Below are 17,307 nucleotides of genomic sequence, written 5' to 3'. Positions count from 1 at the left end.
AGACACTTTTTACCGAATTTTCACGATTCGTGCCCACATTGCTATGGTCGGTAAATTGTTCCCCTTTGGGGAGGTGTTTTTGGGTGGGGTCGATCCGCCCAAACCTTTCATCCAAAATTTGGATATCAGCTTAGTATTCTAGTGATTGACTTCTGGCATATCCTCTCATTTGAGTACAATACATTCTCTGTCATTCTACAGGACTCAAATAAATTACAATTTATTTTAGTCCTTTATTGTCACGATCACTTGCTGAACGACAGGACGACAGAGCGGCTCTAATGACATACCGCTTTCATGATGGCCTAATATGCCCACTTGGGGCAATTTTGATTTTGGGGCGGCCCCCTTGGTAATTACACCCAATTTTTAATATTCGATAATCATCTTCGTACTACTCTCTCGCATACCTTTCATTTGAGTCCCATATTGTCCCGATCGGTCCACTTTGATTTTGAGAGGTTTTGGACTTGGGACGGCTCCCTTGATACTTGTCCTTATCCAATTTTCAGTATCATTTTCATACTCTGCTCTTGAATACCTTTCATTGGGGTCCTATATTGTCTCGATCGGTTCACTTTTTATTTTGGGCGGTGCTCTTGGTGAACGCCCTAGGTATTTGGATCCAATTTTTGATACCATATTCATATTCTACTCGCGGAAACTTTTCATTTGAGTTCCATTGTGTCCCAATCGGACCACTTTGATTTTTTTGCGGTACTTTTGGGGCGATTTTGGACTTGGAACGGCTCACTAGATACTTGGACCCAACTTTAAATATCCTATTCGTATTCTACTCCCGAATTCCTTTCATTTGAGTTCCGTATTTTCCTGATAAGTCTACTCTTGATTTTGGGCGCTACTTTAGGGGGGGTTTTGAGCCTGGGGCCACCCCTAAGTACTTGAACCCAATTTTTAATGCCATATTCGCATTTAACTCCCAAATACCTTTCGTTTGAGTACCGTATTGTCCCAATCGGTAATTATGTCCTACTGGGGGAGCGGAGGGCCCCTCAAACACCAAGGAATAAATTTGTATGTCATATTTGTACTCTACTTTGAAATACTTTTCATTTGATACCCATATTACCAAAAGCGATAAAAGTGTCCCGTTGGGTGGTGTTTATGGGTGGGAAAAAAAAGGCCTAGACCTAATCACTGTTTCAAATTTAAACGAAATTAAGTAATAAATTGGGCTTTTATGGGCTAAAAACTCTAATTCAGGATATCGTATATAACAATTATATCCTAACATGTACCGAACTGTACCATATTCGGTTTGGATGTCGACGATCATGATAAAACTCACTGTTCCAAGCTTGATGGAAGCCTAATAATAAGACCCTTGATAGACAGATTGGTCTATAAGCCAACTATATCTTAAAACAGTCCGATCTGAAGCATACTCTTTCTGTATGTCGACAGGCCAAATAAAACTCACTTTTCTAAATTTCAATAAAGTCGGGTGCGTCTGTTATGGGCTTAAGATCCAAAATCGGTAACTCGGTTATAGGCTGATTTGCACCGTACTTGGTTTTCGTCCATTGTGATACCAAAGGAACAGAAGAAGAAAGATGACTTCTAGTTCCTACCTTGAACCATCCAGATCGCTTTAAAAAGCGGGTAACCCGCACAGAAGGTGGTCCATAGTCTATTCACAGCACAGCTTCGGCAAAAGTCGTTTCTGGCAACCTTTAGTCTGTCATGTTTTCCGATTATACAGTGACTTTTCATAACGGACACAATGACTGAGACGTCTGTTCTAGCCAATGACAGCAAAGTGGTAGACCTCTTCAAATCTAGATTAGGCCAAATAGTTTTGAAATGCTCACAGCCCCCTCTTTGTGACCATCTATCATTCTTTGGCCTTCGAGCTTGATACTGAAGACTTAGCTTACATGTCGCTAGAGGCATACCCACAGATATAGTTTCCCTGGAATGTGTAAGGTAATTCCTAGTCTCGCATGCTCGTCCGCTTTACAATCCACTGGGATATTTCTGTGGCCCGGCATCCAGAAAAACAGAAATTTGAAGTGTTCAGCCAACTCGTTGAAAGAACTGCAACAGTCGAGGGTGGTTTTTGTGTTCAGAAAGAAATTCTCTAGGGATTTATTGGCTGCCTGGCTGTCTGAGAAGATATCTTAGCCATTCCACCACTTCCTTCATTGGAAGGATTTCCTCTTGAAACATACTGCAGTGGTCGAGTAACCTTTTCGATATAACCAGTTCTAGATCTTTAGAGTACACCCCAAAGCCCACCTAGTCGTCTAGTTTGCAACCATCCGTATAGATCTATCCGTATAGTCTATGTACTTTCTATTAACAGGGATATCGTAGTTCCAATCGGTTCTATCTGGAATAGTGGTACAGTATTTTTTTTTATTAAAAAGCGGCTTAGGTAGTGTGTAATCCACACTACCTGGAACATTGGACATTGTACCAGGATTGTACCATTGTACACAGTGTCCGTAGCCGCCACATGGCCAAAGAGAAAGCTCCCTTAACCTCAAGGCACTGGTCGCTGCAATTTCTCTAGCCACAATGTCCAGAGACATTAGATGTAGAATTGAATTCAGTGCATCAGATGGTGTCGTTCTCAGTGCTGCTGTGATGAACAAACAAGCCATCCTTTGGATCCGGTTAAGTATTGAACAATAGGTGGACTTTTGAAGCACCGTCCACCAGACCACAACACCATATAGCATTATAGGTCTGACAACTGCCGTATATACCCAATGGATGACGCGCGGTCTAAACCCCCAACTTTTGCCAATGGCTCTCTGTCAGGTGTACAGGGCAAGAGTCTTTCTTGCCTTTTCCAAAATATTGGATTTAAAGTTCAATTTCCTGCCCAGCAAAACGCCACAGGTATATTGCATGCATAATGGAAGCGATTCCAAGAGCGACATTGCCTTAAAATTTCACCAGTGTATTAAGTGCACCATTAGCGCTGAGCAGCTTGAACTTCTCTTACAAAGGAGCTCAAAATGCAGCAGGTTATTGCTGGGATAACTTAAATCAACAAGGCAATGTCTAGCAAAATGGCTTCTAAAAAATCAATACCAAACTATTGCAAAAAGAGAAAGAGAAGAATAGGAATATTGGTTAATCTCTTATATGGGTCGCTGGCAGTATTTAGGTTTGTTTGAATCTCTTTTCCAAGCAGTAATGCAGATTTCAGCATGTTTCCCCTTTTTTTTAGGCATATCCAACACCTAAGTCAATTAGAGGTGACAGCAGGAATATAACACAAAGTACCAACTAAGAAACCTAGTTCTACCCGCCCATATTCAACTCAATCTCAGGTTTAACAAGAGTCAAAACAGAAAATCAATATTTGCAATAAAAACTAAAAGAAAATCTAGGGGAAGGAACGTCCGTAAACATCACTCATGTGGAAATTTAAAAAAAACACAAAACAAACAACACCTTTTTTTGTGGCAGCTGAATGGACATGTGAACTACTTTTCATTGAGAAAAGACGCACGAAATCGCAAGAAAATTAGGAAAAAAAAAACGAAAAAGGAAATCATTTAAGTGAAATATGAAAAATAAGAAAATTATGTGTAAATACTCGACAAGGGTTTACAGAGGCAATAGGAAAGGCCAAAAAGAAAACCTTGCAAAAGACCGCGAATGAAAGTGAAACCGGAAAAATGAAAACAGCCTTAGGTGGACAGAAATGTTGGCACTTAATGCAGCAACTTGCAGTGACTTGGCTGACTTTGTAATGAACCATTGTTCAATGCCTGTACTGACCCAATGAATTTTAATTTCTTCTAATATCTGTGCCTGCACAGTGGGTGTAAAAGTGTAAGTAAAGGCAAGTTGAAGCTTATTTTTGATTTGGGGTTTATTACCCGGAGATAACTTGAGAAGGAATTTTCATACGCCTCAATAATGCTGGCAACTTTTGCAAGGTTTACAGCCACAGGGGATTCTTCTCTTATATGTTGAAGGGAAATTTTATTTTTTTAAATATTTTTAAGTCTGTAGCGGAATGCAAAATGCTTTTTCAACATAGGGGCCAAAAAGGCAAAAGACAAATATTTTCTTTTGGCTGAAACACTCCAAACTTATTTACTTAAGTTATCATTGTAGAACATTCCATTCCATTCCAATCGCCTCGATGTTCTGCGCTCCTTGTCCCATATCTGAAGACGTTGGTATTCTTACCACGCCAAGATTCTCCATTAATGCAGATTGTTTTATATATTTTACGAAAGATCTCTCTCTCCCTCTCTCTCTCTGTCTCACTCTCTCTCTCAAACACTCCAAGTACTACTTTATCTGCTTTCACAAGTACCAATGCTTCGAAAACATACAACAGCACGGATAGTATCAGTGTCCTGCATAGGGTGACTTTTTATACCCTCCACCATAGGATGGTGGTATACTAATTTCGTCATTCTGTTTGTAACTACTCGAAATATTCGTCTGAGACCCCATAAAGTACATATATTCTTGATCATCGCGACATTTTATGTCGATCTAGCCATGTCCGTCCGTCTGTCCGTCCGTCCATCCGCCTGTCTGTCGAAAGCACGCTAACTTCCGAAAGAGTAAAGCTAGCCGCTTCAAATTTCACACAAATACTTCTTTTTAGTGTAGGTCGGTTGGTATTGTAAATGGGCCATATCGGTCAATGTTTTGATATAGCTGCCATATAAACCGATCTTGGGTCTTGTTTTCTTGAGTCTCTAGAGTGCGCAATTCTTATCCGATTGAAATGAAATTTTGCACGACGTGTTTTGTTATGATATCCAACAACAGTGCCAAGTATGGTTCAAATCAGTCCATGATCTGATATATCTGCCATATAAACCGATCTTGGGTCTTGACTTCTTGAGCCTCTAGAGTACGCAATTCTTATCCGATTGGGATGAAATTTTGCACGACGTGTTTTGTTATGATATCCAACAACTGTGCCAAGTATGGTTCAAATCGGTCTACAACCTGATATAGCTGCCATATAAACCGATCTTGGGTCTTGATTTCTTGAGCCTCTAGAGTGCGCAATTCTTATCCGATTGGAATGAAATTTTGCCCGACGTGTTTTGTTATGATATCCAAGGACTGTGCCAAGTATGGTTCAAATCAGTCCATGACCTGATATAGCTGCCATATAAACCGATCTTGGGTCTTGATTTCTTGAGCCTCTAGAGTGCGCAATTCTTATCCGATTGGAATGAAATTTTGCACGACGTGTTTTGTTATGATATCCAACAACAGTGCCAAGTATGGTTCAAATCAGTCCATGAACTTATATATCTGCCACATAAACCGATCTTGGGTCTTGACTTCTTGAGCCTCTACAGAGCGCAATTCTTATCCGATTGAAATGAAATTTTGCACGACGTGTTTTGTTATGATATCCAACAACAGTGCCAAGTATGGTTCAAATCAGTCCATGATCTGATATAGCTGCCATATAAACCGATCTTGGGTCTTGATTTCTTGAGCCTCTAGAGTGCGCAATTCTTATCCGATTGGAATGAAATTTTGCACGACGTGTTTTGTTATGATATCCAACAACAGTGCCAAGTATGGTTCAAATCAGTCCATGAACTGATATATCTGCCATATAAACCGATCTTGGGTCTTGACTTCTTGAGCCTCTACAGAGCGCAATTCTTATCCGATTGGGATGAAATGTTGCACGAAGTATTTTGTTATGATATCCAACAACTGTGCCAAGTATGGTTCAAATCGGTCTACAACCTGATATAGCTGCCATATAAATCGATCTTGGGTCTTGACTTCTTGAGCCTCTAGAGTGCGCAATTATTATCCGATTGGAATGAAATTTTGCACGACGAGTTTTGTTACGATATCCAACAACTGTGCCAAGTATGGTTCAAATCGGTTCATAACCTGATATAGCTGCCATATAAACCGATCTTGGGTCTTGATTTTGAGCCTCTATAGTGCGCAATTCTTATACGATTGGAATGAAATTTTGCATGACGTGTTTTGTTATGATATCCAACAACTGTGCCAAGTATGGTTCAAATCGGACAATAACCTGATATAGCTGCCATATAAACCAATCTTGGGTCTTGACTTCTTGAGCCTCTAGAGGTCGCAATTATTATTCGATTTGCCTGAAATTTTGTTCGACGGATCCTCTTATGACCATCAACAAACGTGTTTATTATGGTCTGAATGGGTCTATAGCCCGATACAGCTCCCATATAAATCGATCTCTCTATGTTACTTCTTGAGCCCCCAAAGGGCGCAATTATTATTCGAATTGGATGACATTTTACACAGGTCTCCAACATATAATTTAATTGTGATCCAATCCGGACCATATCTTGATATCGCTCTAATAGCAGAGCAAATTTGTTCTTATATCCTTTTTTGCCTAAGAAGAGATGTCGGGAAAATAAATCGATAAATTCGATCGATGGTGGAGGGTATATAAGATTCGGACCGGCCGAACTTAGCACGCTTTTACTTGTTTATCTTAATGTATTGTCAGACCCACTTGCTCTGACTCTCTTTCGATATTTTCAAAGGCTGCAGTTACTACTTGCGGTGCTCGAATATCGATGTCGTGGGCAGAGGCGTGTAGCATACGTTGTCTTGTAAGTAGTGTGACATGCTTATTCACATCTCGTATACTCTTTTCCTGCAGGATATTAAAGAGATTACTTCATAGGCTGTCTCCTTATCTGAAACATCGTCGCATTGATAGGACCCAATTATCTCATTGACTTTAGATTTTAACCTTCCACACAATACACTCGATGGTATCTTATATGCAATGGAGAGGAGACTTATTCTTCTGTAGTTGGCACATTCCCTCTTGTCCCATTTCTTGTGTACGGGTCATAGTATGCTGCGGTTGCAATCATCGCGTATGCGTTGCTGGATAAGTGTTTTGCTGGAAAGGAAACAAAACTTCAAATCCAAGCGAAAGGGCATGAAAGGAAACTCTTGCCCTATACACCTGCCAGTTGGATTTGAATAAGGAAAGTAATATTTTATTTGTTTTCCATTGTGCTTGATTCACAAGTTGCCTTAAAGAGCCCTGTTCAAATTCAGATGTGAGCTTTACAACCTACTTTAGTTGGGACGGTATGTAAAACACCATGATCCATTTGACATTGTCCATTGATTATATTTCTTGATCGAAATTGGAATCGCGATACGGATAGCCAGTCAAATGCTTCTAGCAACAACACACTTTTGTTGACTTTTAAATGTTTTTTGCTGTAATATTCTTTGAATAGAAAGCATTCAACAATGGTCTATAGCCGGACAATATCCTGCAAAGGAATCTCAATAAGTTTTCATACATCATCAATGAACAGGGGCAAACTCTTACATATCAATGAGTGCTATCTGATGCAAGTTTTACCTCAAAGATAAGGGACATCGGTTTTATAGCCGACGGCGAATGATGTGACGCGTACTCCTGATGGTACTATGGTTTTCCTGGTGAAGGCTTTGGGTACCAAAGTATGGATATCCCTGCATTTTTCATGGAATGTGCAATGCTTTGCCATTGCGCCTTTATTTCATCGAGACAAGGAGTTGCCATCTGATGCGTTTACAGCTTTTCTTTGTCCAACTTCCGTGTAGTGTCTGAATCTACCTTTCTCGCCACGCTTAGACGGATGCGAAACTTTGCTGCAACAAAGAAATGGAAACACTCTGGTTTAATGCCTTCCATCTACAACAACATGATCTTTTTGGTTTCTCGGTTTTTAACCGGCCCCAGCCATGTAGCCGTGTGAATCCTTAGATGTTGAAATCTGATCCTGCTAACCAGTATGTTCTTTGCCGCGGCGAAGTCTATTAGCCTCAATCTATAATCCGAAGGGCCAAAGACATGTTCCTTTCCTATTTTCGCATTAAAATCTCCCAGAACGACCTTAATATCAGGGGCGGGACAGCGGCGGTATTCTCTATCTACGCACTCGTAGATCTTTGGTCTGGTCATTTTTGTCTTACACCAGATCATGGCCACAAATAAGGTTGATGTTGATGAATTGCCATTTATGGAAACAAGGTCTTGCAGTCTCCAACTAACCACAAATCCACAGCCAAATTCATGCTTCATATTAGCGGAAAATTTACCCATGCGCATTCCATTAAGAAACAGGGGCAAACTTCTCACATATCATTATCATATGATAATGGGCCTCCTTTTTATAGCCGAGTTCGAACGGCGTCCCGCAGATCGTCACCTCTTTGGGGGTAAGTTTTTTACGGGGTAAAGTACCTCACAAATGTCGCCAGCACTAGGAGGGATAACCACCGCTGAAATTTGTTTTGAAGTTCCACCAAAATTCGAACGCAGGAGTTCAGTGTCATAGTAGACATGCTAACCTCTGCTCTACGGTGGTCTCCAATTTATGCCACCTATTTTGTCTACTAGAATACAGAAGTTCGCCTTTCGGTGTGTTTGTGTCACCTTTTCCCAAGCCATCGCACTTCCTGTATGGCGGTAATACTGGTCCTGTGCCTCTCAAGTTCATCCGCCAGTGCATATACTGCACCTTCTCTGTAAAGAGCCCGGACGTTACAGTTGCTGGGGACGTTGCTCGACCATACGATGGGGACGTACTAATTTCGTCATTCCGTTTGTAACACCTCGAAATATTCATCTAAGACCTCATAAAGCATATATATGTTGGATCGTCTCTACGTACTGAATCGATCTAGCCATGTCCGTCCGTCTGTCAAAATTACGCAAGCGGACGCATGAATTTTTGCATAGATACTTAATATTAATGTAGGTCGTTGGGAATTGCAAATGGGGCATATCGGCTCAGATTTAGATATAGCTCCCATATAAACCGATCTCACGATTTGACTTCTTGAGCCCCTGGAAGCCCCAATTTTCGTCCGATTTGGCTGAAGTTTGAGACACGTAGTATTCTGTTATAGCTTCCAACAATTGTGCCAAGTATGGTCCAAATCGGTCTATAACCTGATTATAACAATCTCCCGATTTGACTTCTTGAGACTCTGGAAACCCCAATTTTTGCCCGATTTAGCTGTCGATTATCGATTGCTGATTTGACCGAAGTTTGGTATGTTGAATAAAATTGTCCCCTTCAACATAGTTTATTTTGTATAAACTTTTAGCAGAATCCATGGTAGTGGGTTTCCAAGATTCGGCCAGGCCGAACTTAGCATGCTTTTACTTGTTTACAGTCACTGTATCTATAACCTCTAGTATACGCGCCAAATATGGTCTGAATCAGTCCATAACCTGATATTTTTTAGCCACATTTGCATTTGGAGGTAGCGTTCCTCGTCAAGATCTCATAGGTGAGCAAGCTCGTTCCGCTCTATATGACCGATTACCGCGGGAAATGGTGGGTTATTTAAAGGCGCCAATAACTCGCCTTTTCATATCGAGCATCATAGGCGCTCAGTATTTAAGCAAGAGCCGGTGCCATCCGCCCTCTCACTGAGACTCTCCACTCGACAACGCTGATTGTGCAGTTATGTTAAGATCAACTACGCTATGTTTGTTTTTTTGTTTGTTAGTTTGTTTTGTCTGTTCCATATAGACTCAAAAACGGCTATACCGATTTTCATGAAATTTTCACAGATGGTAGAGTTTGAAGCTCCGGTAAAAATAGGGCTCTAAATTATTTGATATCCGAAGCGGGGGCGGAGCCTTCCCCTAACCCCAATTTTCAAAAAAGCTAGATTTCGAAGATTCGTGCACCGATTTGAGCGAACTTTTGTATGCCATCTCATGGTTTCCCAAAAATACGAAATTGGTATACAATTTTGGGGTCAACTAAGCTGGGGGGGGGGCGCCCCACCTCAAAACCTACCAAATATATATATAAACCAATCACGGCAATATGGGTCTCAAATCAAAGGTATTTAAGATTAGAAAACGTATCTGATATCAAATTGTAAGACTTAGTATTTGGGGAACCACCCCAACCCCCAAAACACCCCTTAATCGGACATATTTACCGACGATGGCAATATGGGACTGAAATGAAAGGTATTTGCGAGTAAAATACGAATCTGATATCCAAATTTAGGACAAAGTTCCTGGAGGTCCTCCCCTTCCCCAAAACACCCCCCAAACTAGACTTCTTTACTGACCATGGCAATATGGGGCTTAAATGAAAGGTATTTGAGTGTAGAATACAAATCTGATATTCAAGTGTGGGATCAAGTGTTTGAGGGCCACCCTCCTCAAAAATATCCCCCAAAGGGGACAATTTTACGACCATAGCAATATGGGGCTCAAATGAAAGGTCTTTGGGAGTAAAGCACGAATCTGATATCAATGTTCAGGAAAAGTGTCAATGGGACCACCCCATCCCCATAACACCACCCAAATAGGAAGTATTTGCAATATGAGGCTCAAATAAAAGGGTCTTTAGAGTAAAACACGAATCCGATATATATTTTCAAGGCCAACTCACTCAGTGGCCGCCCATCCCACAAAACACCCTCCAAGCCGGTCATGTATGCCGACTATGGAAATATGGGGTTCAAATTAAAGATATGTGGGAGTAGACCACGCACCTAATATCAACATTAGGGGCCAACTGTCTGGGGGACGTCCTACCACCATATCAACCCCCAAATAGGACATATTTGCTCACCAAGACAATTTGGGTCTTCAAGACAGTGGAACTAAAGATTCATAGTTTTTAGGGCCAATACCCCAAACCGGACATATTTGCTGACTTTTGCATGAAGGAGTTTAAATGAAATTAGAAAAGGAATTTGATATCCAATTTTGAGGCCAATGGCAATATGGGGTTCAAATAAATGATATATGGATATGTGAGAATAGAGCACGTTGCTGATGTATTTTCCGGGCTTAGTGTTTGGGGGAACACCCCAATCCCCAAAACACCCCTAAGTAAGGCATATTTACCGACAATGTCAATGTGGAACTTTAATGAAAGTCATTGGGAGGTAGAGCAAGAAGTGATACCCACTTTCGGGACCAATTTTCTGGGGATCTACCCTGTTCCCAAAATACCCCACAAACAGCAATTTTTTACTGACCATCGCAATATGGGACTCAAATAAAGGTAATTGGGAGTAGAATTCGAATTTAATATCCAAATGTAGGACCATGTATTTGGGGCATCACCCCATACCATGCTATTTTCGTAGCATTGTATTTCACTAAAAGCTCTTTAATTGTCGAAAATAAATATTCCAAGGAATCATTTGTTTCATATAAAGTAAAAGAAGGCGCAGCGGAGCGGGCCCGGTTCAGCCAGTGTTACATAAAGTGTATTCTTCTAAATTTGTTGTGGTATCATAATGGATCTCAATTGGCTAAGTGAAGTAAAAGGCATACAATATTATAATACTTACCCATACCAATCAATGTCTGTTTTTCCATAATTTTCCGCGGGATTATCCTTGAAAATCATGTTTCTTTATGGGAAATACTGTTCATTGTAACACATGTTAGTTACCGTCATTCATTAACAAGACCACATAACATGAATATACAAGAGTATCTGAAAGTACAAGTATCCGATAGATAGATATATGTTATTGGCATTAAGGCGATTAAAATTGTACCACAAAAAGGACATAAAAACTAAATAACAAAATAAGGAGAAGAAAAACACCAACACAGTCATGGCGACATAACCACAAACCAAACAAGCGAAATAACCAAATAAACACCCCACCAACTGACCAAGTGACCATTGACAAAAGAAAGACATTCAACAAATGTTCAACAAGAATGAGAGAAATCACTGGGAAAGAAGAAAAAAAAATAAATAAAGTAAAAACAAGATAAAGAAAAATAAATAAACCAAAAAAAGTCAACAAAAACCAAAGAAATAGCAAAGATGTGTAATCGCTCATTATGGCCAAGACTAAAAACTTATATACCTTGGGAATGCAATAAAAAAAATAACAAAACATCTAACCACAAAACCAGAAACAAAGATATAGAATAACAAAAACGACAAAAACTAAGAGTCAAGAATCATAGAAACTAGTGGCTCATAAAAGTAGAAATTGCTAATTTAGTTAGTGTTGTGTAAAGAACGCAATATTGGCATTACAGTCAGTGAAGTGTTAGCCAAAGTACATACTTTTCAATTCGACTATGAAGAGTTAACATCTACCACAAACTCTCCTTTGTACGGGTTTAATGAACTGAATTTTTTGATTTTGTTTTTCCTTGGATAATGCATCATTAAGTATTTTTTTATGAAATCTACCCACAGTTAATAAACACCCCATTTTAATAAAGAAATTCTTAAATTACAGCTAAGAATTTGCAGTTGTTAAGAAAGTGTTTTTAAAAGCATTATATACAGATATAATATGAAAGTGAATAAAAATTAAGAAAGTCTTGACTAAGAAAAATTTTTAAGAAGGAGTGAATAAAATAAACCGCATACAAATATCACATAAGGATAATGGCTTGGAAATTTCGAAAATCAAAAATACATCAACTTAAGGGTAAGTAAGTGAGAACAAGTAAAAGCGTGCTAAGTTCGGCCGGGCCGAATCTTATATACCCTCCACCATGGAACGCATTTGTCGAGCTCTTTTCCCGGCATCTCTTCTTAGGCAAAAAACAGGATAAAAGAAAAGATTTGCTCCGCAATTAGAGCAATATTAAGAAATGGTCCGGTTCGGACCACAATTAAGTTATGTAATGGAGACCTGTGTAAAATGTCAGCCAATTCGAATAAGAATTGTGCCCTTTGGGGGCTCAAATAGTCAAATAGAGAGATCGTTGAATATGGGAGCTGTATCAGGCTATAGACCGATTCAGACCATAATAAATAAGTATGTTGATAGTCATGAGAGGATCCGTCGTAAAAAATTTTAGGCAAATAGAAGAAGTCAAGTCCCCAGATAGGTTTATATGACAGCTATATCAGGTTAGGGACCGATTTCAACCATACTCATCACAGTTGTTGGATATCATAACAAAACAAGTCGTGCAAAATTTCATTCCAATTTGATAAGAATTGCGCCCTCTAGCGGCTCAAGAAGTCAAGACCCCAGATCGGTTTATATGACACCAACACCAGCTTATAAACCGATTTGAACCATACTTGGCACAGTTGTTGGAAGTCCTAATAAAACAGCTCATGCAAAATTTCAGCCAAATCGAATAAGAATTGTGCCCTCTATCGGCTCAAGAAATCAAGACCCAAGATCGGGTTATATGGCAGCTATATCAAGTTATGGACCGGTTTGAAGTATTCTTAGAACAGTTGTTGGAAGTCATAAAAAAACACCTCATGCTAAATTTCAGCCAAATCGGATAATAATTGCGCCCTCTAGTGGCTCAAGAAGTCAAGTCCCCAGATCGGTTTATATGACACCAACACCAGCTTATAAACCAATTTGAACCATGCTTGGCACAGTTGTTGGAAGTCATAAAAAAACACCTCATGCGAAATTTCAGCCAAATCGGATAAGAATTGTTCCCTCTAGCGGCTCAAGAAGTCAAGACCCCAGATCGGTTTATGTGGCAGCTATATCAGGTTATGGACCGATTTGAAGTATTCTTAGCACAGTTGTTGGAAGTCATAAAAAAACACCTCATCTAAATTTCAGCCAAATCGAATAGGATTTGCGCCCTCTAGTGGCTCAAGAAGTCAAGCCCCCAGATCGGTTTATATGACACCAACACCAGCTTATAAACCGATTTGAACCATACTTGGCACAGTTGTTGGAAGTCATAAAAAAACACCTCATGCGAAATTTCATCCGAATCGGATAAGAATTGTTCCCTCTAGCGGCTCAAGAAGTCAAGACCCCAGATCGGTTTATATGGCAGCTATATCAGGTTATGGACCGATTTGAAGTATTCTTAGCACAGCTGTTGGAAGTCATAAAAAAAACACCTCATGCTAAATTTCAGCCAAATCGAATAGGAATTGCGCCCTCTAGTGGCTCAAGAAGTCAAGCCCCCAGATCGGTTTATATGACGGCTATATCAGGTTATGGACCGATTTCAACCATACTCCGTACAGTTTTTGGATATCATAACAAAACACCTCATGCAAAATTTCATTCAAATCGGATAAGAATTGCGCCCTCTAGAGGCTCAAGAAGTCAAGATTCAAGATCGGTTTATAGGCCAGCTATATCAGGTTATATACCGGTTTGAACCATACTTGGCATAGTTGTTGGATATCATAACAAAACACCTCATGCAAAATTTCATTCAAATCGGATAAGAATTGCGCCCTCTAGAGGCTCAAGAAGTCAAGATTCAAGATCGGTTTATATGGCAGCTATATCAGGTTATGAACCGATTTGAACCATAATTGTCACAGTTGTTGGATATCATAACAAAACACTTCGTGCAAAATTTCATTCATATCGGATAAGAATTGCGCCCTCTAGAGGCTCAAGAAGTCAAGATTCAAGATCGGTTTTTAGGGCAGCTATATCAGGTTATTGATCGATTTCAACCATACTCAACACAGTTGTTGAAAGTCATAACAAAACACCTCATGCGAAATTTCAGCCAAATCGGATAATCGGATAATTGTGCCCTTTAGCGGCTCAAGAAGTCAAGACCCCACATAGGTTTATGTGACAGCTATATCAGGTTATGAACCGATTTCAACCATACTTAGCACAATTGTTGGAAGTCCTAATAAAACAGCTCATGCAAAATTTCAGCCAAATCGGCTCAAGAAGTCAAGACCCAAGATCGGGTTATATGGCAGCTATATTAGGTTATGGACCGATTTGTATCATACTTAAAACAATTGTTGGAAGTGACACCAAAACACTACGTGCAAAATTTCAGTCAAATTGGACGAGAATAGCGCCCACTAGAGGCTTAAGAAGTCAAGAGCCCACATAGATTTATATGACAGCTATATCAGGTTATGGACCGATTTGAACCCAATTCACCACAGTTGTTGGAAGTCATAATAAACCACCTCATGCGAAATTTCAACCAAATCGGAAGGGAATTGTGCCCTCTAGCGGCGCAAGAAGTCAAAACCCAAGATAGGTTTACATGACAGCTATATCAGGTTATGCACCGATTTGAATCATACTTGGCACAGTCGTTGGATATCCATTTTCCAATTACTTAATCTAATCGGTGTTATAAGGCGTTGACAACTTTATGGAAAGAGAGATAATTTAAATTTGTATGACAAATAACGCAGGTCCTCGGCCAAGTACTAGTGTTAACATAGAATAATTGATAGCTGATATGGTTCAGTCCAGAATCTTTGTTCCGGGTCGTCCATGGCACCTGAATTAAGGCAATATGAATCTTGCCCTTGTTGATTTTCTTCATCGGTGAGTGAGTAGCTGTCTATCTCCAGTGGAGGTTTATCTGAATGACCTCAATCCTTGGTCCTCTAGCAGATGGGAATCTTTAGAGTAGGTGATGATCTCATCCTCTGCTCCCTGTTCTTTAAGCTGCATTGAGTCTCCACTCACTGCACTGCCTGATGTTTTACTATTAGGATCTTTGCCTAGTCTACCGAATCTTATAAAAGTCGGTAATGGCTCCATCATAGGGTTCCTGTTCCTTAGGCTTTATTGAGTCTACCATCCCTGCCCTACCTGATGTTCCAACATTAGGATCTTTGCCTATACTAGTCTTCCAAATCTTAAGTAAATGAGCTTCTTGGGAGTAGGTCATATAGCCTCATCGTATGCTCCCTTTGCGTTAGGCGGCATTGAGTTCTCTTTCTCTGAACTGACTGATGTTTCAGCATTAGGATCTTTTTTTTTTCCCTCCACCATAGGATGGGGGGTATACTAATTTCGTCATTCTGATTGTAATTACTCGAAATATTCGTCTGAGACCCCATAAAGTATATATATTCTTGATCGTCTTGAAATTTTATGTCGATCTAGCCATGTCCGTCCGTCTGTCCGTCCGTCTGTCTGTCGAAAGCACGCTAACTTCCGAAGGAGTAAAGCTAGCCGCTTGAAATTTTGCACAAATACTTATTATTAGTGTAGGTCGGTTGGTATTGTAAATGGGCCATATTGGTCCATGTTTTGATATAGCTGCCATATTAACCGATCTTGGGTCTTGACTTCTTGAGCCTCTAGAGTGCGCAATTCTTATCCGATTTGAATGAATTTTTGGCACGTAGTATTTTGTTATGATATCCAACAACTGTGCCAAGTATGGTTCAAATCGGTCCATAACCTGATATAGCTGTCATATAAACAGATCTGGGGACTTGACTTCTTGAGCCTCTAGAGGTCGCAATTATTATCCGATTTGCCTGAAATTTTGTACGACGGATTCTCTCATGACCATCAACATACGTGTTTATTATGGTCTGAATCGGTCTATAGCCCGATACAGCTCCCATATAAATCGATCTCTCTATTTTACTTCTTGAGTCCACAAAGGGCGCAATTCTTATTCGAATTGGCTGACATTTTACACAGGTCTCCAACATATAATTTAATTGTGGTCCAAACCGGAATATATCTTAATATCGCTCTAATAGCAGAGCAAATCTTTTCTTATATCCTGTTTTGCCTAAGAAGAGTTGCCGGGAAATAAACTCGACAAATGCGATCCATGGTGGAGGGTATATAAGATTCGGCCCGGCCGAACTTAGCACGCTTTTACTTGTTCCATCCTAGTTTCCTAATCTCGAGAAAGTCGTTGATGGTTCAGTCGTCGGGCCCCGGTTCGTTAGGGTGTGTTGGGTCCTTCGCCCCAGCACATACTGATATTTTAGTATTAGGATATTTTCCTATTCTAGTCTTCCCAATCTTGAAAAAGACGGCCATGCCCCCGTAGTAAGCCAAGCCTTTAGTCTTAGCCAAACTTGTCACGGAGATTTGATCAACGCCTAGCACAAGGAGAGTTCCTTCCTCCTTCTCCTCCCTGTGGAAAACCTCCCATTTCTCCATGACCAAATCTTGGTTATGCTTGTTAAAGACTTCCATCGTGTGTCTTCCTAATCTCGGGTTCCTGTTTGTTAGGCTGTGTTGGGTCTCTCGCCCCTGCACTGCCTGATGTTTTAGTATTAGGATCTTTCTTATCCTAGTCTTCCCAACATTGAGAGAGTTGGTGATTGTCTCGTCGTCGGTCCCCACTCCGTTAGGGGGTATTGAGTGTCATGCCACTGCACCGCCTGATGGCTCAATGTGAGGATATTTGCCTATCCTAGTCTTCCCAATCTTGAAATAGACGGCCATGCCCCAAAACTTAGCCAAACTTTTCACGGAGACTTGATCAACGCCTTGCACAAGGAGAGTTCCTTCCTCCTTCTCCTCCCTGTGGAAAACCTCCTTTTTCTCCATGACAAAATCTTGGTTCTGCTTGTTTAAGACTTCCAACGTGTGTCTTCCTAATCTCGA

General features: G+C 40.3%; 1 protein-coding gene across 5 annotated transcripts in view; it reads left to right on the top strand.

Annotated features, from left to right (window-relative positions):
• Positions 1-17,307, top strand: part of LOC106089473 (protein bride of sevenless) — a 32,456-nt gene that overhangs the window by 5,401 nt on the left and 9,748 nt on the right. For 4 of the 5 annotated variants that reach the window (XM_059363094.1, XM_059363095.1, XM_059363093.1 and 1 more), the window contains exon 2: positions 12,247-12,441. The exons of the other annotated variant lie outside the window; for it this stretch is intronic. In XM_059363094.1, coding sequence (XP_059219077.1) covers positions 12,399-12,441 — 43 coding nt within the window. In that variant the 5' untranslated portion in view covers positions 12,247-12,398. The remainder of the gene's footprint in view (positions 1-12,246; positions 12,442-17,307) is intronic. 5 annotated transcript variants of the gene reach the window in all.

This window comes from Stomoxys calcitrans, chromosome 2, assembly GCF_963082655.1.
Source record: "Stomoxys calcitrans chromosome 2, idStoCalc2.1, whole genome shotgun sequence".
Lineage (NCBI taxonomy): Eukaryota > Metazoa > Arthropoda > Insecta > Diptera > Muscidae > Stomoxys > Stomoxys calcitrans.
This window is presented reverse-complemented; position numbering and strand designations above follow the sequence as displayed.